Genomic DNA, 27,222 nt, shown 5'->3' on the forward strand with positions numbered 1-27,222 from the left:
CACTGGTCCCTCAATTCAGGTGTGTGTTTGAACACTGGTCCCTCAATTCAGGTGTGTGTTTGAACACTGGTCCCTCAATTCAGGTGTGTGTTTGAACACTGGTCCCTCAATTCAGGTGTGGGTTTGAACACTGGTCCCTCAATTCAGGTGTGTGTTTGAACACTGGTCCCTCAATTCAGGTGTGTTTGAACACTGGTCCCTCAATTCAGGTGTGTGTTTGAACACTGGTCCCTCAATTCAGGTGTGTGTTTGAACACTGGTCCCTCAATTCAAGTGTGTGTTTGAACACTGGTCCCTCAATTCAGGTGTGTGTTTGAACACTGGTCCCTCAATTCAGGTGTGTGTTTGAACACTGGTCCCTCAATTCAGGTGTGGGTATGAACACTGGTCCCTCAATTCAGGTATGTGTTTGAACACTGGTCCCTCAATTCAGGTGTGTGTTTGAACACTGGTCCCTCAATTCAGGTGTTTGTTTGAACACTGGTCCCTCAATTCAGGTGTGTGTTTGAACACTGGTCAATTCAGGTGTGGGTTTGAACACAGGTCCCTCAATTCAGGTGTGTGTTTGAACACTGGTCCCTCAATTCAGGTGTGTGTTTGAACACTGGTCCCTCAATTCAAGTGTGTGTTTGAACACTGGTCCCTCAATTCAGGTGTGTGTTTGAACACTGGTCCCTCAATTCAGGTGTGTGTTTGAACACTGGTCCCTCAATTCAGGTGTGGGTATGAACACTGGTCCCTCAATTCAGGTATGTGTTTGAACACTGGTCCCTCAATTCAGGTGTGTGTTTGAACACTGGTCCCTCAATTCAGGTGTTTGTTTGAACACTGGTCCCTCAATTCAGGTGTGTGTTTGAACACTGGTCAATTCAGGTGTGGGTTTGAACACAGGTCCCTCAATTCAGGTGTGTGTTTGAACACTGGTCCCTCAATTCAGGTGTGTGTTTGAACACTGGTCCCTCAATTCAGGTGTGTGTTTGAACACTGGTCCCTCAATTCAGGTGTGTGTTTGAACACTGGTCCCTCAATTCAGGTGTGTGTTTGAACACTGGTCCCTCAATTCAGGTGTGTGTTTGAACACTGGTCCCTCAATTCAGGTGTGTGTTTGAACACTGGTCCCTCAATTCAGGTGTGTGTTTGAACACTGGTCCCTCAATTCAGGTGTGTGTTTGAACACTGGTCCCTCAATTCAGGTATGTGTATGAACACTGGTCCCTCAATTCAGGTGTGTGTTTGAACACTGGTCCCTCAATTCAGGTGTGTGTTTGAACACTGGTCCCTCAATTCAGGTGTGGGTTTGAACACTGGTCCCTCAATTCAAGTGTGTGTTTGAACACTGGTCCCTCAATGCAGGTGTGTGTTTGAACACTGGTCCTTTCCTTTCCACGGACACAAACCTTAAAACGTATGTCCTCTAAATAATTGTTTTTGTTTTACACACAGTCCTTGGAAGAACAGAACACCCCTCCCTGCAAGTGTATGTACATGTATGATCGAAGTCCATATATATGATTATAGCCATATTTTACACTATATGTCAGTTTTGAGGACCTATACTAACTGAGGCCCTCAAAAGAAGGCTAAGGTTTATGGGAAACCTGCGTGCTTCTAAGTTATGGTCCACAAACATATAGAAAAACCATTGCACCACCAGACACACATACCCCCCCACACACACACCCCCACACACACCCACACAACTTACCCATGCCCCATGGCTCCATTGGCTGGTTTCACAATGAATGTCCTATGTTTTCTCTTTCTCTTGATATCTCTGGCATAGTTCTGGAATATACTGTACTCTGAAGGGAAGATCCATGTTTTTGGTACAAAACTGTAAGCGTCTGGATGAGCTCTTATCATTCTGTGGAATTAATGAGAACATTTGAGAGTTGATTGTTTCAGCTCTTCCTACATCATTATAGAGGAAAAGTCAGTCTAATAAAAGATGGTTGATCAAAAAATGAATGTTATAAACATGGGATAAGGATTCTTACAGTGATGTTGGTGGAAGGTTTTGTTACATATTACAAAATCATAAACAAGACGATTCAATTCCTTTTTAAAAGCAATACATAGGAGTCTAAAAGAGACCCAAATAGTTATGATTGACCAACAAATATTTCAAAGACAAGATCAGTTGGTGTGACACACGATTACAGTTCTATTTCAAATAAGTAATCAACCATAAAACTTCACCAACTAGGTACATCTTTTTACCTAACCCCTTGCACAATCTGTTGACTTCTCTCTAGTCCGAAGGGTCGCTAGTCCGAAGGTTCTCTAGTCCGAAGGGTCAATAGTCCGAATATAAAATAAGGGATAGTGTTAGTGTTAGGGTTAGGGTTTAGTGTTAGGGTCAGGGTTAGGGTTAGCAAGCCTTATTCTATATTCAGACTAGAGAAACTTATTTATTCTTCTATATAGCGAGTCCTCGGACTAGAGAACCCGATATTTGGACTAGCAAACCTTTTTCAGAATTCGGACTAGCGAATGGTAAATTACGTGTTCGGACTAGCGAACCTTCGGACTAAGGAGCCTTCAGACTAGGGAACCTTTGGACTAGAGAGTTGGCACTGCACAATCAGCTGTTCTCATTTTATTGCTTTACAATCATTATGAAGCATTGATTTTGTACTTTTGTTGTCTGATGACTTACCTAGCCATATTTCGAGCTAATGCATCTTTCCTACATATCTCTCCCATGGCTGGAAAATGGTTGATTTTCTAAGGAGACAAATATTTCAAATTAATCATACATTGTTATGTTATGTTCTCTTATCACATGATGGGTCATGTGTCTACTCAAACTGACATCAAATGATCAATTCATATTTGATGACGATGCAGCGATTTGTATCTAGAGATCTATCTTTGACGTTTTATCTTGTATCTAAATAGTAAAAAAAACAAAGATAAAGTGGATCATAACAAGAATGACCCAACAGGATATAAACAAAACAGAATGTTACAAAACGTGAACCAATTGGTCAACAACTGAACCATTTTTTACACTCCACTACGTATATGAATTATTGATCAAAACTATAAAATATGACCAATTGGTGATAGTTTCTTATTCTCTCTATTGACTAAAGAAAGAGAAAGGCACACAATTGGGACATTGATAATGACCACCATAAACACATGCTAACAATCTGTGGCAGTATTCCAACATATATGTGTACTCTATTTCAAAGAATCACTGTTGCTGCCTACTTTGTCTTTGAGAGCCCTCTTGCCTTAATGATACACAAACTCACAAAACATTCCATGGCAGTGTCCTTATATGTGTACCCATCTTTAGAGAATCACTACCTACTTACTGATCTTTTAGGGAACTCTTGCCTTATTGGTCGCCAAACCCAGAAAAAGTCAGTCCAGAGTGAGGAGATAATAGTTCACCTGCTTTTCAGCTCTTTTTTTAAATTTGGTTCTCTAACTTTGTTTTTTCCTTCTCTCCTTGCCTTCTTCCTCACATTCTTTCTCATCACATTTCAATATAAAACCTCTATTACAAGATCTTTCACCTGATAAGACATCAGCTCTGCTATTTTTTTCCCATTTCACATTTCACATTTTGATATAAAACCTGTATTAATAAGATATATACCTGATAAGACTTCAGCTCTGCTATTTTTTTCCATTTCACATTTCACATTTTGATATAAAACCTGTATTAATAAGATATATACCTGATAAGACTTCAGCTCTGCTATTTTTTTCCATTTCACGTTTCACATTTTGACATAAAACCTGTATTAATAAGATATATACCTGATAAGACTTCAGCTCTGCTATTTTTTCCACAGGAACAGCACTATCACTCCAAAACAGGAAGCTGCATTCAAAGAAATCAAACAGCATTTAATATTCCATCCATCTCAGGGTAAGATTTTTGTGCCACTGACACTGTCTTTACTTCATATCGAACGACTATAGATTGTAATAATTTGTGCGAAGGCTTTGAGAGAAACTATTAACTATTAAATTAAGATAGCCTGATAGGCTCTGAAGTGAAAGGTTTCATTTGTTTTTAAGAGATAAACAGAATGTTAATACTCTGAAGATCTGTTGTTATTAGTGATGATCTCGAGACACCTCCGATGACGTCACAGGTGTTGATAACATCATACAAGAAGATCTTGCGGCACCCTGGTTCAAGTGGTATCTCAAGAATACCACTAACAACAGCTGTTCAGCAAATCCTAATGACACTAGTTGAGTCAGTGAAAGCGCTCTCGTGAGTGTACCAAATTTAGTATCGTAGAAGTTTAAAATGACTTTCGATTTATGTATTTATTGCTATGTTTAAAATACATCACTTAATCAAAATGTAGATTCCTTGACCCAAAAACACACTTTCCATGACACTTTCCATGATTTTGCATGTTACTTATAGTTGAAGCCTTACAGGACAAATTTGAAGTTGCACAGTCACACTACCAGCAACACATCTTTCTGTGAATCACAAAAACCTTTGCAACTGGTATCCCTGATGAAGTTTTGTCGATGCACACATTGCATCTGATTCAATTGTAAAGACGTGTGCATCCACTGTAATAAAAGCTTTCAGGATTTACCCAAATGGTTTATTAGGGGTGTTCAATTTGCAATATCTTAAACCAATTATTTTATCTACAGACAGCCAAAAATCTAATGCAGGTATGCCACAGGGCTCCCTGATTTTGACCTTAATTCACACACCATTCCTGTCTTCAATTTACTATAGAAGAAGTGAAGCAACAAGATTAATTACCATAGCAATGGGTCTACACTATTTTTTAATGTATCGCCCACACTATAATCAGGCTGCACTCATCACCTGTTTATGTGTGCAATCACATCACAGATTAACTATGATACCGCTCTTTTCAAAGACACTAATCTTACAGGTATGAGTGATCAGCATGATGCGAATTTTCTATCCAGGTCTTTTATCCCTGTTCTTTGATAATCTATGTACAATACAGAGGAATGGTGTTACGTCTAGTGCAAGCCAATACATTCCAAAATAGTATAGACCCATTGCTATGGTAATTAATCCTGTGACATCACTATTCACATCTTATTAACAATTTTTTTCTTTCATCTACATACCAGTTTGGGTCATCATCTTTACCAGTCAGAGCTCCAAACTGTTCAGCAACGAGTCGCACTGTCACAAAATCAGAATATTACAACATGAATCCTCAATAGGCATGTTTAACAGTAAATATACCAAGTTTTGAGCACAATGTTTAATGCGTTTATGACAGTTCTTAAATATATACCAGTAACTTCCGGCAATACCATACTAAATTTATCAGGAATATAAAATTACAGAATACATCCACTCACCTACTGAGTACTTGGTCAGGGTTACATTGAGAAGGATTTGTGACTTTTTACGTTTCACTTTCTTTCTTTGTGACAGCGCCCTCAACTTGTCCTCAACTTCTTTGTCCAGGCTGATAGCACTACTTGGTTTGCTATATGTTCCTGTAATCAAAATATACACAAATGGTTACGCTAATTAGTTATTTATTGCACATTTTGTTTAGAGTAATCTGTATTGATCTGTATTTTGTACAGGGATTTATTATCAATTAAAGGGCTACTGAGTCAGTCCACACTATGCAGTAGTTTCAATTAAGAAGAGATCAATAACGCTTAAAAATGCTAATTACATTCCCTATTTCAGTCAATGGTCTAGGTCCAATACTCAGGGACTTTTCAATTATTTGACCTGAGATACGGGCTGATATATTTTGACAACCCTTCTTCACCTTTTTCCAAACCTCCAAGATGATTTGATATTGATAAAATTTACATTGAAGAACAGCAGAAATATATCACAAATTTTCAACCAGTTAGAAAAATACAAATGGGGGGGGGTCTGGTATGAATTCATAACTGAAGTTCTAAAAGTTTCAATATTCATGGGCTATAGTATTAGTAGATCAGTAGATTTTTGTTTTTTATATATTTGCTGAAGGTTGCAATGTGCACACTAGATGCAAGCACGCACATGCGCAGTCACACCCCCACCCACACCCCAACTAACCTGTAGCCCCTGCTAGTTGTTCCACAGAGGAAGCACCCCATTTTGGTAAAACCAGTGAATCACCTAGACCATCTGGATCCGGTGGCCTGGGTGGTCTGTGTGCTATGGGGCCATCAGTAGCAGATGGCATACTGAACCAATCAGGTGTAGGCTTCTAGAAAGCCCAGCCAATCAGATTCTGCCTACAATAAGATTTTGGTGTAGATGGAAGTGGTCCTGATACTGGGCCAGAGTATTTGTTTGTTGGCAAGTATGGTATGGAATACCATACAAGCACCCATATCTGTAGTCAACTGCTTTGCATTGGTACCAGGTAGTAAATTATTACTGGAAGTAAAGCTTCTTGGTTAGTCACTCCTTTGGTATTAAATTTGCTTCAACTTGAACACCTCCCTTGTTTCTGAAAATAAACAAATCAATTTTTACATGTAAATTATTTTCAGAAAAAAAAAAACACAACCAAAAATGCAATGACTCATGTCTTGAGTCGAGTCAAGCCAAAGTCTTGACTCATAAAGTATGAGTCTGTGTTCGCATGACCATATTTATTCACAACACCCCTAAATTGATCAACGCATTTCACTGTTCTAGGACTCAAAATTGAATTTGAATGCATATCATTAATAGAGTATGACATGAATACAAAATATCAAATTTTCATATTAAAAACACAAAACATTATCATGCAAAAGAGGACATTTAGAGCTTTCAGAAACTGAAAACCTCATGTCGATACTACTTTTCTTAGCGAAGTTATGTCAATTTTTCAATTGCTAAAAACAGTATAAAACAAAAGAATTTAAACACTTTCTTTGCCAATATCTCAAAATCAGTATTAGCGACATCCGACTCATTTCCCTTGATCGCGTCACCTATGGCACTTCCAGGGGTAAGCGCTAGGTTTTCAAACAAAGCCCAGGGGTGAAATTATGGATCCAAAACAATAATTAGAAATAAAGGGTTTGAAATAAAGCGCCAAAAGCTAAAAGAATGCGCTCATGACCCCAGCCATGGCACAAGTTAGCGCTACCCCTGGCACTTCAAGTCCTGAAACATTCAAAATTTGTAGTTACTACAACCGAGTTGGATGTGGACAACTACCAGTGGTTGAGTCCAGGCATGGCATGTGTACAACAAGGTGGTAAAGGAAGCACACTCTCCCACAGTACTCGCTGGAATTAAGAGGGATTATAATATCCTAATCGATACTTCAATTGATCAATAATCGTCTATGCCTGCTGCACTTTAACTGTCAGTGTCAGAGCATCAAGATGGTCAGAGCATGTGCTATGCGTGTGTCTTTCAGTTAGAAAAAAAGTCAGTCAGAAAGAAAGTCAGTCAGAACATGGAAGTGGGCTACTCTTACTTCCATTGGTCAGAAAGAAAAGATTTGGGAAAAACAAAAATATTGGAACTATTTTGTGATCATGTAGACGAAGACGATAATTTAATAAATTCATGCTATTTTTTTTGCTAAATTAAAGATTTAAAATCATAAATATGATGATAGGCCTATAAAAATAAAATTTATAGGGATACATACAATTCAGAACATGTATTGATAAATAGTATGAGCATATTAAAATACTACTCAGTAACTTCGGTAAATATAAAGTGTCTAAAGTAAAAAAAATCAAGTGACAAGTATTATTAAAATAATAAATTAATATTTTATATCAGGGCTATGCATGTGTGAACTTGCAGCAAGACAACAACTGTTATGTATTGCGTTGATCGATTTAAGGGGGTACTACACCCCTGGCCAATTTTGTGCCTATTCTTGCATTTTTCTCAAAAATTATAGTGCATTGGTGACAGGTAAGATATGTATTTTATAGGGGCAAAGACTACAACTACTGCACTGAAAATTCAGCAACCCAAGGCAAGTAGTTATTGATTTATTGATCAAATATTGGTTTTCCCTCATTTTTGATTGTAACTCCACAACTGTTGTCTGTGCTGAAATAAAATTTCCAGTGCAGTAGTTGTAGTCCTTGCCCCTATAAGGCCACTAACAGTCAATTTTGAGTTTCCCGTCACACAATTTCTGAAAACAAATGAGGTAACTTTTTCATTATTCATTATTTTTCTGCCTTTCATTATATGACCAACACGCATGTAAAATGTGTTGTTATTTGCTGCTTACTCACTTGAAGATGGATGTTTAGCTTAAATGAGATTCAAAACTTGTATATTAAAAAGAGTCTGCAAGGTTGACAGCAAAATGTATGTTTTGATTTTGATTTTTCCACAAAAAATAAAGGGATATTCATAATTTTTTTTGTAAATATAACCAGTTTTTATCGGTATTTTTGGAAAATCACAATAATGAATTCAAGTGAGGGTCAGAAAATGAAGTGAGGGCGGGTGACGGGAAACTCAAAATCGACTTTCCTTGGCCTAATATAGGCTACATATCTTACTTGTCACTAATGCGCTATAATTTTTGAGAAAAATGCAAAAATAGGCACAAAATTGGGCAGGGGTGTAGTTCCCCCTTAATAGAATGATCAAGTCAAGAGTCATCCAGCGAGAACAGTGGGAGAATGTGCTTCCTTTACCGCCTTGTTGTGTACACTGTGAAACTTGAGTAGTCCCTAGTTCACCACGTAAACTTGTATGGCTCAAAATTCGGACCGCTCGCCAATAAGTTTACTGGCATTGCGTATTTTGAAATTGTTGACGTTTTAATGATCCCCGATTTCCGGTCGATTATTTTAGCTGTGTCACGTCACGCGCATGACGCTGGTGGGAACCAGTTACCAGCCTAGCCCAACTTGATGTGGGACTTGCATAGGATTACACAGAGATATTTCTTGCCAAAATTTGACCATTTCTAGGCAAGTTGGCCCTACTTTGTCTGCGTTATGTGAAAAAGGACAGTCTTAAGATGTTTGATGTTTGGGAGACTGTGAGGGATCCCAATTAGCTGAGGACGGAGTAATATTCCTTCAACACGCTGCCGTACAGTATAAACAGTTTTATACGATGGACAGATAGTATCACTATCAGTTTGTGAATGAGGACATCGTATAAGTTCCTTGTACTAAAGTAGTCCCCCTGGGGGAAAAAGGATCTGCCTACCTTTTTTATGGTTGGTCTGTGTGTAGTCCGAATAATCAGACCCAGAACAAAATATTAATTTCTGACATGATCGTGTTCTGGGTCTGAACTGTTTCCATTCGATATCTTGATGCCAAATTGGACAAAAGAAGCACATGGTCATGTTTTTTGAGGTGGGACCCAATTGTGTCACATCTTGCAATTTGTCAAAAATGAACTCCTTTTTTGTATTTCTGATTATATTTCAAAAAGTTTTTACCCAAACTAGTAAAAGTATACATTTTTAGAAAGCATATATTGTCATGATTGCAAATCTGTAAAGTTTGAGTGGATATACAGGGTGTACCAAAAAATATACAGGGTGATTCCATTGAAAATACCGAAAAATTTAAATTTCTTTACCACTTCAATATTTCTACATAGTATATTAAATTGGAAAATGAACTTGATATTTGCAATGTACACAGTTAGTCCTTTCATTAAATATATAGTTTGCACTATATTTGTTAAGCCCATTGTGTTATACAGGGTGTGAAAAAAGTTGTATTTAAAAATTTTTAATTTAAGTAAAATTGTGCCATTAAATTTGGAAAATATATTCAATATAGTTTAAAGAATTGCTATAATATCAAATTTAAATATCCAATTCCTATATAGGGTGTTCCAAAAATCAATATACAGTGAATAATTAGTAACAAAGGTACATGTACATGTAGGCAAATAGCCTACATCAATAAACTTTTTAACAATAACCAGAGATCAATATGTCATCAGATTAAATCCTTTGACTGTAATAATCTCCTTTGAGAAGATTTATTTTATATTTCAAATATAAAACAAATATAAACAAATATAAAATAATCATATGCATGCATGCATGCAAAATTTAAAGCCCACTTTATTGCATGACCCACATTCCACTGCATTAATTAAAAGCTTATTAAATCCTTAATTACTAAGTTTATTAAGATTAACTAGGCAATTATAGTTATAGAAAGTTAAAAAATAAGATTAACATTATGCAAATGCATTTTCACTTCTACTAGGCAACAAAGTGCATAAATTTTATTAATGAACACCAACTTCCCATTGGAATTACACAGAGCTCCTCCGCTTCCGGCTCCTCCACTTCCGGCACCACCCCTGACTAATTAACTTAATTAAGCTGTTGTAATTAATTAATACATTTGTTTAATTGTATTTGTTATTAATTCATTAGATTAATAATTTATCTTCAAAATAAGACCAAAACCATTTGTTCATGATGAATTTTAGCAAAAATATAGGAATAAGTAGACAAAATGATTTAGCAAAATGTGACAGCACCACCTTTTTTAGGGTCCCAGTTTAAACAAGAGCACCAATGGCGCTGTGGCTCTGTGCTTTTTTGAATGTGAAAGTAATTGCAGTCGAATGTGCAACAGGTGAAATCATATACATTGTATGTGCCAGATCACATAATCATACATCTTGCTGGTTGGTAGCTATATCTTATTTGCAGAGCATAATACATCCATCAATAAGTTTCATATCCACATGAGGTTTTAGTAATTTGACCACAGATGACCCCTGAGTGACCTTGGATGACCCCAAAATGACATTCCAAAAATTTGGCTTGAAATGTTGACTGTACCCACCAAGTTTCATGCCCATGCGAGTTTTAGTAACTTAACCTCAGATGACCCCTGGGTGACCTCGGATGACCCGAAATGACCTTCCAAAAATTTGACTCTAAATGTTGACTGTACCCACAAAGTTTCATGCCCATACAACAGTTTTTAGTAATTTGACCTCAGATGACCCCTTGGTGACCTCAGATGACCCCAAAATAACCGTCTGAAAATTTGACTCTAAATGTTAAGTGTACCCACCAAGTTTCATGCCCATACAAGTTTTTAGTAATTTGACCTCAGGTGACCCCTTGGTGACCTTGGATGACCCCGAAATGACCGTCCGATAATTTGACTCTAAATGTTGACTGTACCCACCAAGTTTCATGCCCATCGACAGTTTTAGTAATTTGACCTCAGATGACCCCTTGGTGACCTTGGATGACCCTGAAATTACCTTCGAAACTTTGACTCATAATGTTAAGTGTATCCATCAAGTTTCATGCTCATACGACAGTTTTAGTAATTTGACCTCGGATGACCCCTAAGTGACCTCGGATGACCCCAAAATGACCGTCAGAAAATTTGACTCTAAATGTTAACTGTACCCACCAAGTTTCATGCCCATACGACAGTTTTAGTAATTTGACCTTAGATGACCCCTGGATGACCTCGAGTGACCTTCACCCACTAACCAATACAAACTTGTTCTGTCTGGGGTCAAGATGCACCCGCCCACCAAGTTTGAAGAATGTGCGACCCCTAGTCTCCGAGAAAAAAGGTTTTTGCATATTATGCATAAATTATGCAAATTAGGTAGGTAATTACCATATTTTGCGCTGAAAATCGAATCAGGTCGAGATCCTCTGGTCATGCTACCCCCACCACGTTTCATCATCATAGGGCTTAGCATTCTTACGGATCCCCAGAAACAGCTTCACAAGGCGGATTTCTTCAGATTTCCAACCATTTTGTAGAAGCGTTGCCCGCATAAATTATGCAACTTAACAACTAAATGCGCATACTTTTCGCCAAAAACTAATCAGGTGATCAGCAGGTGTGTATCATTCCTGTCACAAGGTTTCGTTACCATGCACCGCTATCAATTTGCGCTGATATTCGCATAATTAGCTATGTTAATTTGCATATTTTCACCGAAAACATACAATTACGGAGCAAACTTGGATACCCTTCCTCCCACCAAGTAGCGTCCCCGTAGGTCTTACGGTTCCCCAGATACAGCTCCGGACAAACATTCGGACATCCCCCCCACACACAGGCGGAAATAGTGATTACTAAGTCCCATCCTGAACAAAGTTCAGAAATGAAATTTTATCAATTTGCGCTGATTTTTTGCATAAATTATGCAAATTAGCTATGTTAATTTGCATTATTTTTCACCGAAAACATACAATTACGGACAAACTTAGATACCCTTCCTCCCACCAAGTAGCGCCCACGTACTCGTGAGGTCTTACAGTTTCCCAGATACAGCTCCAGGCGGACACACGGACATCCACACCCCGGACAGACAGAAATACTGAGGCGAGACAAAAATGAAATTTTATAACAAATTTTTGTGACTTGAGATCATTTGCATTTTTTGTAAACACCAAAACTGTTCTGTCCTGACATGTCTGTTGTGTCATGTGTGTTGAACCCGGTCCAACCGAACAATCGTAAGTTCTGTTCGGATCTGGATCTGCCTGGTCTGGATGCTGTACTCCGATTAAGCAGGACTAGCCTACATCACATCAGTGTTTATTTCTGATAGATTTCACTTCATGATTTTTTCTTCAATTTCATCACTTACGAAAGTACAAAAGTAGACAATCTACCTCGGAGCAGTTCGTGTGAGACCTACGTACATGGAAAAGTAGTACATGGCTTCCGAATTTGGAACTTCACATGTTCAACTTGTCATGCCGGTCGAGTCCCGCGTTTACAACTAAAATCAAACCACTTCTATATTAAGTCCATCGCTGAATTTTACAAATAACTTAAATAAACATCTTTATAAAATATTATGGTATGCTCGTAAATGCTTCGGAATGACATGTACCAGAAGCTCATGAGCTCAGAATGGTAAACAAACTAGCGTATTTTCACCTCGATTATGCACCGTAGCTCTCTGTGGTTGAGTTTGCAAGGTCAGTGGGTCAGTGAACTTAGTCTCCTATGCAGCCAGTTTGGTTACGCTCCCTCCACAAAAATGTTTGTGTGGAAGGGCGGAACCAAACTGGCTGCTATGGAGACTACTGCAAAATCGATCAATCACACAAAACTGTTTGCTGATTGGTTCAGAAATGGTGATGTCATCAATCAAGAAAAACTAATCGATTTATTGGTTCAAAATAGCCTCATAGAAAAGTACGAAGTTTGTTGAGCATCGCAGCTTATCGGTAAAAACGTGACCTTTAACAAAAAAATCGGCACAGTGCTTTCGTACTGCACTTGCGCAAGGCAAATAGTCCCCCAGAAAAGTCATTTGTTCAGATTTATTCGGGGATTTATTCAAGATTCAGACATGTTCTTGACTATTTTTTGACATTCCTTACCTATCTCTTTATTTAAATTATAAAGAAATAGTGAAGAAAAGTTAAGAAGTAGTCAAATAATTTCTGATCTGAACTAAATCTTAAGAAATGTACCTCCATTGGTTTCCGTCTGTATTACGCATCTTAAATTATACAGACCAGAATAATCTCTAGCACACACAGGGAACCAAGATATAACTCGATTATCGTGACTATTTTGGTATTTTTTACCCAAAAATAATACTTTTATCGCCTGAATTTCAATAAAATCTGGAGTGCAATCGATTCGAAAATAACTTAGCCAAACTTAGAAACGAAACTTAAGTCTTCATATCAGTCATTAAATGATCCTTAGCATAAAAACCAACAGCGTATTGTGGCCTGAAAATGAATGCTAGTTAGTTGCATGACAAAGGCACTGATAAGCTCCGCTCAGAGCCAAAAACTGACCACATGGTCCTACTTCACAGTTTTTTAATCCCCTATTCATGTTGCGTGGATCACTCTATTGTGGACCATCCTTTTGATACTTGAGTATTTGGACAAGCGGAACAGTTTTGATAGGCCCTTTGTCTACCTCTCTGTTTGTAAACAAACGAGGGGGTCGAAATTGTCCTCCTCTGCGAATACGAAAGGCAGCGTAATAGTACGGCACTAGTCTGTGTGCATGTGTGAAAGGGTACCTTTTTTTTTATGGTGGTCAGTGAAAATGGTGCGTAAACAATTGTGCAAAAGAAGCTTCCCTAGACATGCTATTGCTAGTTTTAATTTTTTAACAAAATCATCGTGATTGGGGTTGGTAAAACTATTTTCACATGCTCCCATCCATGAGTCCAAGCATGCCAGGCCAGGAAATTGGAGCTGAGGGCCTGCTTGAGGATGACAACGCATGAAAGTATATGTGACACGATCAAGGGAAATGAGTCGGATGTCGCTAATATTGATTTTGAGATATTGGCAAATGTTTTATTGTTTTCAGCGATAGATAAATTGACGTAACTTTGCAAAGAAAAGTCATATCAACATCAGTTCCAATAATTGAAACTCCCCGCTCCGACGGGGAGTTCCAACAGGTGCTGTGTATGTGTTTGTATGTGTTTAATGTGCATTCACATACACACTTAGCCGTCGGTACGAAGAAATCGTTGCTCCAAAAATGATTGCAAATTAATTACACATTTGTAATCATTTTTCACCACAAAATATGATATGAAAACACAGGTGAGCAATGTATGAATATATGGAGAGGTGAAACAGGTTGTTAATTATTGTCAATATTAATATTTTGCGACATTTATAATGAAAATAATTAACACTGAAGACACCCTATGGCACCTTCTACAACTTGAGAACAAGTCCTCAAACGTTCGAAATTTGTAGAATACTATAACTGTATCAACATCATGAACACGGGGTTTTCAGTTTCTGATAACTTTAATAGGTACAATACAAAAAAATTTGAACTTTTTTTGATTCTCATCAAAGTAATCTCATATTAAAGAGCTAAATGAAAGAAAACTGATGAGGCATAAATGAATGTCATACGACATGTGGTTGCGGAGATATGCTAATTTGAATGTCTCAATTTTTCAGCCAATTTCCTGTACAAACTTTTGTGCATGCACATATTAAAATGGTTATAGGCCTATACTGTGCATTGTGAGTACACAATTTTAAGAAACAAGCACTTGTCATTTACGGTACTGAACTGTAAATGTAATCCTAGATTGATTGAATTTGTATTGATGTGAACATAAGGGCCTGGATCATTTTCTTTGGAGGGGGGGTCCCAAATATACACCGGGGGTCCTTTTTTTTGAAAGAAAAATAGGGGGGTCATACAATTTTTGATGATCAAAATGTAGGGAGTCTCAAGATGACCACAGATAGTGTGTTTATCTTATTCAAAAAGACTGAATACAATTTTAGCCTCTTCATGGGGTACATAGGCCCTAAGGTGTTGCCGAAATAGGGGGGGTCGCAATTTTATTGATGCTGACTTTTCGTAAATTTGGGAGCCCCTCGCATAAAATTATTGCCCTCTAATATACAAATGAATATGTATGAGTAACATTTTGTTTTATTTCTGTTTTCTGATGCAGATTCCAGCTTTGACAGAGGATGGTAACCAGGGACTGTCTTTTGGAATTTGCAGGAGAGCATTAAATTAAAGAGCAGTAGAGAGCGATTGCTCTCGCTCTCCTCAAAAGGCAGTCCCTGGGAAACCACAGAGAGGGCCAACATCATGCAAAAATAAAGAAAAACTGAAATTTGTGTTCAAGTGTCTTATTTTGTTTTTGTTTTGTCATTGAAAAACTCACGGTTTTGATACTACCCACCTGAGTACACCTTTTCACTGATACAAGGGGGGGTAATTAATTATTATAAGCACTAGCTGATGCATTCACCCCCCCTCCCCAGGAAAATGTTTTTGAGCAGGTACCCTTTGGAGCACTGGCTGGCGCATGCTCCCTATTCCAAGACCATTGCGGAAACTCAAGGGCCAGTTCACTTGATCATCAGAATGGGGTCACTCCTGCTCAAGTATGAACCCCATTGCCCCTTCCCCAGCTTAAGTTTTGTCTTTGAGCAGGCACCCTTTGGAGCACTGGCTGGCGATGCTCCCTATTCCGAAGATCATTATGAAACTCGAGGGCCAGTTCACTTGATCATCAGAATGGGGTCACTCCTGCTCAAGTATGAACCCCCCTGCCCCTTCCCCAGCTTTAAGTTTTGTCTTTGAGCAGGCACCCTTTGGAGCACTGGCTGGCGCATGCTCCCTATTCCGAAGATCATTGCGGAAACTCGAGGGCCAGTTCACTTGATCATCAGAATGGGGTCACTCCTGCTCAAGTTGACAAGTATGAACCCCCCTGCCCCTTCCCCAGCTTAAGTTTTGTCTTTGAGCAGGCACCCTTTGGAGCACTGGCTGGCGCATGCTCCCTATTCCAAGATCATTATGGAAACTCGAGGGCCAGTTCACTTGATCATCAGAATGGGGTCACTCCTGCTCAAGTTACCCCCCATGACGTAGCATCATAGGAGTATGTCCCCCCCATCAATTTGAACATTTAGAAAATCAAATAGGAAAATGGCCAAAAAACGGCCTGTGGTCCCCCCCCCGGCCATCATACCCGATGTGCCCACCCCAAAAATCTGCTAGCGCTATGCATGATGGGATAGGAATAGGAAAGGTCCAAATTTGCTTCTTCCCCCGACACATAGTCGGCACAGAATGAGAATCTATCCCAGCATTCACAGCATGAGCCCATTCAATTAGTATACGCAAACCATGCCGGGTTAAACCCCGGGTTAAACATGTTCACTCACTGGCAAAAGTCGCCGAATTCGTACTACACAAAGTCCCCAGTTCACTCACTTTTTGCGCAAGGCATCCATCAAATCTCATCAAACCAAACATTTTTATGTACAAAAAAATACCCTTATTCACCGCGTGCTCCATTTAACTTACCGCTCAATTCCGTTATTTAGATATATTTGGAGAGTAATTTCCGAAAAAAATTAGATCGTCACTTCAAACCCACTAGAAAGTCGCCAAAATTTGCCGCGACCACGTGCGAATCATCTGACCTCTTCCGGGTTATGATCAAGTTTAACCTTTTGACTTGGCCTTGTAAGCTTTGGAACTGTTTCTAACTCGATCTAATTCCCCCAAAAAAATATTTTCAAAAACATCGCCGTAAAATTTACTACCGGTAATGAATTTCCAAAATGGCGCCGGGTGCGCGATTTCCCTATGCTGAGAGAGGCTGAATATTGCGCATGCTCAGGTAAGGAATGCTCACATACCTATAGTAAGAATTCCAATTGAATGAACGCAGCTTTTAAAAGCTGCACTCGATCCAACCGCGATCGTATATTGCGTATTTCAAACTACAACGCGAACGCACGACCTTGGATACAATGCTATCCAATCACGAGTGCGTTGGCATGGTTGGACTCACTTCCGCGTTACTCACGCACAGTCGCACACGCTGGCGTACATCGCGCAGTGTACGCAAAAATTCGTCACGCTATTGAAAGCTGCGTTCATTCAATTGGAATTCCCACTATATTGCTCGAGAAACACTAGCCACGAATTTGCTCACGGATGCGCTCGCATTCGTGGCTAGTGTCCTTTCGTATCTAATTTCGGGGGGTAAACATATTACGTAAGACCACATAAATTATAATGACAATACAACATGATAAACATACCCCGAAATAACACCCTTCTATCTAACTTCACTTACCATTCTGTTACTATACGTGTTGGTGGCATAATTCCCAGATAGTATGTCCCATTTAAAGTGTACTCACATGAATATTTCGGCACATTTGTGATAAAAATCGCTCCCTTCTTTTCCGGTGATCGCATGTTCAATGGATACAACACGTGAATAGCAGGACTCGTCAGCTCAGGCCCATGCCAACTCGACCACAAAGTAATTCGGCCCTGTATAAACCCACTTAGGTTTTTATGTGTAGATGCCATGTTTTTATGTGTAGATGCCATGTTAATTAGAAGACGCAATGTGCTGTGGCTGTGCAATGATTATGAGCCCCCCCCCCCCCGGGGAAAATTTCCGAACGACCCGCCAAAAATCGCTTGTCCCCCCCCCCCCCTCGGCCTGAAAAGTCACTTGTCCCCACTCGGCCAACCAAACAATTGCTTCTCCCTCCTCCGTCGCCAAAATTCCCCTCTACTTTGTACTCTTTTAAAACAGATCAATCAAAATTCCTTTTTGTTATTGTCAATTTATGTTACTAAACTCGCCACAAAATTAGTTCTGTGAAAGTCACTCACATAGGGCGTGGTACATGTATACAGTCACTTACGGAGCACAGCCAATTACATTGTTTGTCTTTATTGCTATGATGTACCGTCTACCAGGGTGCAGTCTAAAGTCACCTACATAGGGCGTGGTGTATTAAAATCACTTACGGAGCACAGCCAATTAATTTGTTTGTCTTTATTGCTATGATACACCGTCATAAGTCACCTACAGCACCCTGAAATGAATAGGGCGTGGTGTAAAGTCACTTACGGGACACGGCCAAATTTGACGGGAGATGCAGATAGAGGAGAGCCAGACATGATGGAGGCTTGAGAAAGGGGAGGGGGGGGGGAGGACAGAAACAGTAGTGCAGCGTGCTCATCACATGGGGGGAGGGGGCACCGACCATGATGGGGGGGGCACCGGATCTGATTGTCGGGGCAGACCCCATCCCCCACACAACACCTAAAATGGGGACGGAGAGGCGGGAATGGGGACGAGAAGAAAAGAGAAAAGGAAGGGGCGTAAAAATAGGGACGATACTGACCGTGCCCCCCCCCCTCGTATGCTGGCTGCTTGGCGCCTGGGTACCGTACAGGTCAGAGCCAGCCATCGGTACAGTGTATACGATGGCGGAAATTGGGACTCGAGTTCGGGTTCGAAAAACGTCTGAGAACTGGATCGAGGGAGGGATTTTGAAGGCCGGGTTTGAAGGGAGAGAGAGAGACAGAAATAGAGTGAGAGAGGGATGGAGAAAGTCACCCAGGTTAAGTCAAATTTTATTTAAGCCTCATGCATTAAAAAATGTCTGTGTGTTGACCACTTTTCTTCAGATCTTCAATCATCAGAGATCCCAACATTAACACTATACAAGTTTGCACAAAGCACATGATCTGATCGTTATAATGGCTTTATAAATGTCACTTTTATAACAAAAAACTTTTAATCAGTGGGTCACTGTTGTGGGCGGGGCTAAAAGTAATAGCCAATTATCTTTTCCCATTTGCTTTTGGTAAGTGATCAAAATCAATTCCCAGTTTCCCACGCTATTTAGAATGTGCACGGCTAGACATCTCGGCACCTTGCCATGGTATATTTCCTGGGAAAATCCGCTTATTTTCAATATTTGCGGTGAGCTTTTGCGAGTTGAGCGGTGAACATAAAGCGATGGTTTGGTACTACACCTCTGGGTACTACAGTCATGGTACAATTAGGGACGCACCATTAGATTCTCAGGGGGGGTAGGAAGTTGGGTCGGGGAAAGAAATTTTGTTGCCGCTGAACTAGGCGGCGAAGTTGTGAAGGCGGCGGCAAGGTTTTTTTAATTTCATGCATTTATACACAGTTAGGTGGGGAAGTATTTTTTTTTAGTGTTGGTGGGGAAAGGTTTTTTTTGGTCATGTAGTGGGTGAAGTTTTTCAAAACTTCCTACCCCACCCTGAGAATCTAATGGTGCGTCCCTTACAATCATCATGGTCATGTTGACGCATTGTTTTATCTACGGTGAGGTAAGGGACGCACCATTAGATTCTCAGGGGGGGGGTAGGAAGTTGGGGTAGTGGAATTTTTTTCAAGTTTTTTTTTTTAATTTCATGCATTTATACACAGTTAGGTGGGGGAAGTTGGGTTGTTTTTAGTATTGGTAGGGATTTTAAAAATGCACAAAAATTTCATACCCTCCCCACTCCCGAGAATTCTAATGGTGCGTCCATATTTTTGCCAATAATGTAGTTTCTGATGAGGAGCATTGTAGACACCCAGTTGGTCGTGAGCAATTATTTTTTATTTTGAACATAATTGGATAAAATTACTTGAGTCATAAGGGTTTTACACGGTCGGTCGGGTTACCAGAAATTTTTATTAGGCTTTATATAATGATGAAAAATGAGCAAATTCACGAAAAACATTGCTATTTAAAACCTATATTAGGTTATTTTTTCTTCACTAACTGTGACATTTTTTTTTTTTCACCCTTGACATCAAATTTATTTTTTTTGCCAGTGGAGCAATTTTTTTGTTGCTCAGATGGCATTGCATTTTTTTTTCCAAAAATATACCAAGCCCCCCCTTGATATCTAATGGTGCGCCCTTACACATAAAAGCGTGGTTTTATACAGGGACCGAATTTGCGTGTGGTCGAGTTGCCTTGGACCGAAAATGCCCTGGACTGGTTCATCGATCGGCAAACATAACAGGTGTTATCTGAATGAGGTAATCTCATACCTACTAAGTGACTGTCCAGTCATAAATCACCAGAATTTACGTGTGTACGATAATCTGATAGGTTGAGATTATTTTCCACGATGTGACAGCTACAATAAGCGGCACTGTAAGCAGCGCTGAATTAGGCTCCAGATATCATCTTATTTTTGAGGATCGTATGTAACAAAGATGTCAAAAGGTAGGGTTTAACTCAATTAAGCTTATAATGGCACGCTTATGAAAGTTTGTTGTGAACCATCCGGCAGTTAATCAATGTTTACATGCGGGCGCAACTTTGTGTACCGGAAGCCCCACGAAATCATATAGCTCCGGTCTCTAACGCAAATCAAAGATTTGCGTTAGAGAATATGCTCGAACAACCACTAATAAAGACTTTAATTAAATGGCCTCTTTACTTTAGAAAAGTGTGTAAAACTCATTTTCGACCAGGGCCAACATGTGACTCATTCCCTTGATCATGTCACATATATATGAGTTCCCCACCTCCCCCCACCCCATGACGCCTAGATCATGAAATGATAAATAAATCAAATTTGTTTCATGTGTTTACAGTAAATTACACGGTGCTGATCAGGCAGTTCCTCACGAGTCCTATGGGGTAATTACATGATTAACGTTAACGGCATGTCCGCAACTTCACAATATATTATTAGTACTTACTTGCTTTAATTTAAAAGCCGGTAAAAAAGGCGAGCTTGTCAAAGTACTCCATTTATTTACGTGTTTTCGTCGCCTTCGTATTTGCAAATTTACAGATCTTCAGACATGTCATGTCATGCATGTTGATTGACGTGACCCCACATGACATTGCACAGGGCAGGGTTTCTATCAATCAATTATCGTAAAATTAGATTCTCATACCAGGCGCAATTAAATTTGTGGACCCCCATAACGTTTTTGTAATTTATTTTTGTAATAGGCCTACAAATTTTTTTTGAATAATTATGTCAGGCCGCATAAAATCCAGGGAGGTTTTTTATTTTTTGGTTTTTGTTCAATAAATCGGTTTTCATCATTGAAAGTTTACTAAACTATTAAAAACTTTTATGTGAAAATTGTATGAAAAAGTCCCAGAAAGTGAAGAGGAACCCCAGCCAAAACGTTTAGTAGGGTCTATATAGAAAACGTTTAAAAGTCGGGGTAGGCCTATTGCCAAGTAAAAAAGGAACATATAATTATATCGACATGTAGGGCCTATATCGGTGAGGGAGGCCCTTATAATTTGTTTATTATGTTATATTTTTACCATTCTTTTCTATGCATTGCAATTCGCAACCGGGGACTGGCCGCGCGCGGCCCCTTCAGGGCAGGCTAATTTCCCCTACTGAGCCCTTTACCCCTAGCTTGTAGAGAGACGGTGTTTGCAATGAATGTGTTTATAGGCCTAAATGATAACCAAGAACTTATTAACATGCCTAACAAAAATATTTGAAACTCCAAAAATCGGTGAGGGCGGGGACGATAGGCCTAGGCCTATGTGCATGTTTTATTTTACTTTAAACAAGTTTTCAAATTATTTTAACTTAACTTTTTTTTTACTTAACTTTATAGGCCCATAAAGGGTTGAACGTTATTAGCATTTCTTTTTAAGAAAACATTTTTGAAAACTTATAAAACATCCTAACTCCTAAGGGAGTGTTCAGAAATAGGGCCTACTTTGGTGGGGGGGGCTGGTAAAAAGGGAGGGGGGGGCCAAAAAAGTTTGGGACCTTAAAAGAGGGGGGACCAAAACGTTTTAGGTGGTAGGAAAGGGGGGGGGCCGGGGCAAAAAAGTTTTCCGCTTTAAAACCCAAAATTTTCGCACTTAGTGTAGGGCCTACACATAGGCCCCCTATCTATTAATTAATATATACCGTAAAATGGGGTAACTTCGGTCAGCGGGGTAACTTTGGTCGATCAAATATATATTTTTAAATGGTCATATTTTCGTACAGCAATATTGTTTTCAGTCATTTGGTGTCAATTTGTTAAGAAATATGTTTGGAAGAAATAATAGTCGCTCATGTGTAATTTCCTTGAAATTTACGAAAAAAGCGGGATTTTTGACCCAAAAATCAGCATTTTTTTACATTTTTTTCAGAAAAAATAAAAATCGATATTTGTGAGCAAGGATGTGTGTTTGATTAATTTTGCAAGGTGTCAAATGTCACACTTGCCCATATTCAGCGAAGATCAATTTTTTTGATTTTTTTTCCTTCATGGAATGTAATACTGTGACCAAAGTTGCCCCAAAGGCGGGTAGTAACTTTGGTCAGGTCATTTTGAACCCCTAGGGCACCCTTACAAAATTATTAAAAATCTTTTTCAACTTCAAGGTGTAGAAGGAACCCTAATGTCACAAAAAAGAGTTAATTAGAAATATAATTGGTTTTGTTTGGAAGCAGTGGTTTAAAAACTCTGAAAAGTGCCCAAAGTTACCCCATTTTACGGTAGGCCTAACATTAAAGATGATCAGCAACATGCAACATCTGGGGGTTGGTCTAATAAATACTGGCACTTTTTATCATGAGAATTCATATCTCTTCAAAGTACAGTGAAAAGGGGGGGGCAAAGCTTTTTTGGCACGGCGAAAGGGGGGGCAAGCGATTTTTGGCGGCCCGAGAATTCACCACCGGGGTACACAAAATTATTGCACAGCCCCTTAGCCATTAAATAAATTTAAAAAAGCGCGCTGCATGCAGTAGGCCTACACTTGAAGCTATAGTCCCGGGGGAGGCACTCCCTATCTGAAATGGCAGGGACGATAGCTAAACGACTGGACAAATGAGAGGAACCAATGCCCTGTGTAGATATCAAAGCACTTGACAACCATGACCTCATACCCAGAGTCACAATGCGGAGAAATAAAATTACATCATGGATACGCCGGGTCACGAATTTTCACAGGTCGAAATTAAAGATGAGATTACGCTAAGTTTTGCGGCGTCAGTCGTTGCTACACAAATCAGCTGATTACAATAACAAAGTAAGCACATAAATAAAGACAGGCACATTGCCTTTTTCATCTGCAAATTGCCGCATGTCTGACTGCACCCAGAGCTATATTTTTGGTAAAAAAAATGCATTGATTTGTGAATGAGGTTTTCAATATAAAATTATATATAAGAGCTATTAAATTTGAGTCAAGTTTTAATACCAAGACCATGAAGACCAGGCCTAAGTCTTAGCCTCTAATTTTTAAGCTTTTTTACATTATTTCAACCCAAAATAAGTTATTTTAAGGTGACATTTTGTGTTTGCCAGGCCAATTTTCAAGTTCAACACTTTTTACCCTAAAATAAATAAAAGGTGAAATTTTGTGTTTACCAGGCCAATTATCAATTTTACAGTATAGGAAGGTGGTTAAATAACTTCCGCCCCCACCCCATGTCTCCCAGCCTGCAAAGACCACACTGCTGGGTTGTCTGGTAGCTACTGGTCATTTTATGAAGCCCAAACACATACACTTGTGGTGTTTTGTAGGGGATTTAAAGGCCCATTCAGTGATTTGCTCATCCGTACGATCGTAAAAACCATCAAAATTCAGATTTTGGTACCATTGTTATTTTCATAGATGTGCTAACATATAAACCTGCGAGTGGTTCAGCCCAAAGCCATGTACATATTAAAGACAAAATCAAAATCAGACATTTTATACGAATCTGTAATTTAGATACTGACAGTATCTAAATTATAGTTACGGTACCGTACATGTATTTGAAGGGGTACAGAGAAGATGTAATAAAGAGGAGGTTGATCCAGCTATCCTCAAACAAAATATGTGTGAGACCGCTCATTCAAAGTAAACGATGAATCACCCTATTTAGCTGCTTTACAATAGAATACCACAATGGGGTTTGAACCTGGGATGGGTGTGATACACAAGTTGCAGCTAACTGCTTTTAGGGATAGGTCAGTGTGTGCATGTCATCTTGCCATGCACACCATGCATGCAGACCCTGTCATCTTGTCAGATTTCGGATAAAATATGACTGAAGTTCCATGGCAAATTATAATTTTTGCTGCTTGTTGCCACTTTCAGCCAATGTTATTTATGATAGAGAGTGTTTTCAATATCAGAATATCTTTATTGGGTTTTTCAGGAAATGACAGGAAAATACATAAAATAATAAAATAGAAATGATCAACAATCATCACCTCTCTAAAAAATCCTAAGAAATGTATATATATTTACAAAAAAAAGGGCGGATTTGGGGGGAAATTTTACAGCACTCGATTTCTTTCTTGTATTATCCACATATGGTATTCCATCCAAGCAGCAGGTCCTTATAACACACGCGTTTCATACTTTTCAACAAATTCTCTATAGAAACATTGGATATATTTCCAATTCTGAAGTGAAAATCGGTCAACCATGGGCGGTCACACACATAACATCATAGGATATTTCAAGTGGATGTTTAACTACTTGAGAATAAAGGTCTATGAATAGATGCGACAGGATTACCCTCGGGATTATCTCAAGGATATAATTCTGTTGATTCTCCTCTTTATTACATCTTCTCTGGTCAGTACTGCTGTTTTCTTCGTTTTTTTGCCAAATTTGTCATTTCAAAAATACCAAATGACAATTTGAATGGCTTATCCTTCAATTTTAAGCAACTTATAGACAATTTAAATTTTTTTATAATTGCGCTGGGATCACTGAATGGGTAGTTTAATGTCTTATTATGACATTAATTAATTCAAAATTGCTGTTGTCCTGCAATTTTGGCCGATTCATTTAAGTGCAAGTTGCGAACTTGCGATATGTGTAAATAATATAAATATAAATGACAAAAATTGGGTTGACAAAATTAATCAAAATTCATTTAAAAATATCGTACATAATGGATTTAACTAAAGCGAACTTCTGTTATTATTAGTGAGTAATGTATGCATCAATAATGCATGAAAGTAGGGCGTTAACACTAATAGAAACTTTTTATCTACTTCTTTCAGGTTACTTTGGTGATGGTAAAAGTGCAGCGAAAGAAAGATTTAAAGATGTGGACCAGCTATTTTTGAGTCATCATTGGTTGAAATGAGACGAAATATTGACATCAAGAAATATTGCGCGATAGCTGGATGGACTAAGTCAAAGTATAAATTTTACGAAAAAACATACCCTTAATTTAAATGTTGTAGAGTGTTGGGAGAATATGTTCTGAAAAGATCAATTTGCTGCCCTTAACACTTCAACTCTTTGGAACCATGAGTTCAAGGAAACCCAGTTCACAAAGTTCAAGAGCCACTAGACCACAGTCTAGATCTAGTGCTACTAAAGATACAGCAACAAACAAACCTAAATCTGCCAGTGCAAGTAGCAGTGTGCAGAAAGCAAAGAGTTCCAAATCAGCTTCTTGGGAAATTCCATCTGGTCAATTCAATGGTGCTAGACCAAAAGAACAGTCAAGTAGTTCTGCTCTTGTGCCTCGTAAACATCCTGGACCTGTGTCTAAAGGTCGCGGTTCAAGTAATGGTGAACGGAGCTTGATAGTACCTCAAGGCTACAAAGTCCGCCCAGTTATACCAGCAGAGAAAGCTGAACTGGTATCTGTTGCACGAGCTATGAACCGAGAAGAATTTGGACCTCGATTGCAGAAGCTATTTGATCCTGAAACAGAAGCTGCGACTGAAGCCATTCAGACTGGGGTTTACATCGGTTGGCGATGTCCTCAATTCACCTGGGATTGTATCAGAGTTGGTAGACTTTCACGCTGTTTCTGCGGACATATTCTACAAGAACACGCCTCTTACAATGGCCATAGTGTTCGCGTACCATGTCGTCAAAGTAGGTGTGGCTGCAAAGCATTTGCCTTCATTCCAGGTCGACCTGAAGATATTGGAGAATTTTGGTTTCAGAGGAGACGCGATTTTGACCCGACAAAGTGGAGGGCAAAATGTCGATGCAAGCACACCCATGAAGAGCATCAGTGTGCAGGATACAGAAGCTGCAAAAGATGTTCATGCGGTGCCTTCAACTCCAACTTTCTTTGTGCGGCATGTGATAAGCATTGGGAAGAACATGAAACTGTGTTTGAGACGGAAAGTCATCGCCACCAGAATAACATCCCGTACGGAGAAGCATACCTCCCATTTGCCGAGATGCCCGAATTACGTAATATGGCATTGACGGGGGTAGATGACAACCCTGGTATATACCAAGCCTTGATGGATGGACGGGGTCCAATACCAAGAAGTAGGGCTATTGATCAAAACACACCTGTTAAACCCCCCACTAAAAAAGTCCACTTTTAAGCCGGTGTGGGATTAATTTTAATACCAAATAAAATATCCAGGGTATAATCAAGTGCAAAACTGCTAGGACACCAATATACAGTTCCACGATCAGTGTCTTAGCAACCACCCGTCTGCCTTTGACAGATGTTACATTATAACTGTAGTTGTTGAGAAAGGCTATTGACCTTTTTAGTAGACCAGATTTGCGAAACAAGGCCATGGCAGCACATTTGAACTCTTTGAAGCCCAATGGGCTATAGAAGTCTGGTAAATGTTTTAAAGGTCAAATAAGGACAGGCAATTTTATTCGAATGACGGGCAAACCTCAATTTCTAGCTAAGGCCCTGGTGTGTGTATACGCACCGCAGGATTGGGTTAGCGTGCATTGCACGATTCAAATCTTGGCGTTATACTCGATTCATTGCAACTTAGTAAGTCAAATGAAATCAGTTTTAATATATACGCAACTTTCTAATCGGATGTATTTTTTAAAATGTTTTGTATGTGAATGATATGCAAATAAATAATAACAACAAACAAGTATCTTGTGTAGTAGCACCACAAATCTTTTATTTCTTTCAACCACTGGGTTTGACATTAGGTATTAAAATGAAACAATTAAATGGCAAGACTTCCACCTACCTATAATATGTTGATGGAGGTTTTGAGTAATGGATTGGGCTATTCCATTTAAAGTCCACAATCCCCCTGTGGAAGATTTTGGAAATATCTTCCACAGCAGG

General features: G+C 39.1%; 2 protein-coding genes across 2 annotated transcripts in view; one reads left to right on the plus strand and one right to left on the minus strand.

Moving 5' to 3' along the window:
* LOC140151519 (tubulin polyglutamylase TTLL7-like) overlaps window positions 1-21,020 on the minus strand; it is a 32,963-nt gene extending 11,943 nt beyond the window's left edge. The window contains exons 1-7 of the mRNA XM_072173927.1: window positions 20,918-21,020; window positions 6,047-6,446; window positions 5,341-5,481; window positions 5,101-5,158; window positions 3,778-3,841; window positions 2,660-2,727; window positions 1,706-1,864 (exon numbers count right to left, since the gene is read on the minus strand). Of these exons, the coding sequence (XP_072030028.1) occupies window positions 1,706-1,864; window positions 2,660-2,727; window positions 3,778-3,841; window positions 5,101-5,158; window positions 5,341-5,481; window positions 6,047-6,176 (620 nt within the window). The 5' untranslated portion in view covers window positions 6,177-6,446; window positions 20,918-21,020. The remainder of the gene's footprint in view (window positions 1-1,705; window positions 1,865-2,659; window positions 2,728-3,777; window positions 3,842-5,100; window positions 5,159-5,340; window positions 5,482-6,046; window positions 6,447-20,917) is intronic.
* A 2,041-nt stretch (window positions 21,021-23,061) lies between these two features.
* Window positions 23,062-26,890, plus strand: LOC140151620 (protein FAM221B-like). The gene is given in 3 exon segments (XM_072174001.1): window positions 23,062-23,222; window positions 25,199-26,479; window positions 26,481-26,890. Coding segments are annotated over 2 exon segments (1,062 nt in total). The 5' UTR covers window positions 23,062-23,222; window positions 25,199-25,450; the 3' UTR covers window positions 26,514-26,890.
* The last annotated feature ends 332 nt before the right edge of the window (window positions 26,891-27,222 follow it).

This window comes from Amphiura filiformis, chromosome 1 (assembly GCF_039555335.1).
Source record: "Amphiura filiformis chromosome 1, Afil_fr2py, whole genome shotgun sequence".
Lineage (NCBI taxonomy): Eukaryota > Metazoa > Echinodermata > Ophiuroidea > Amphilepidida > Amphiuridae > Amphiura > Amphiura filiformis.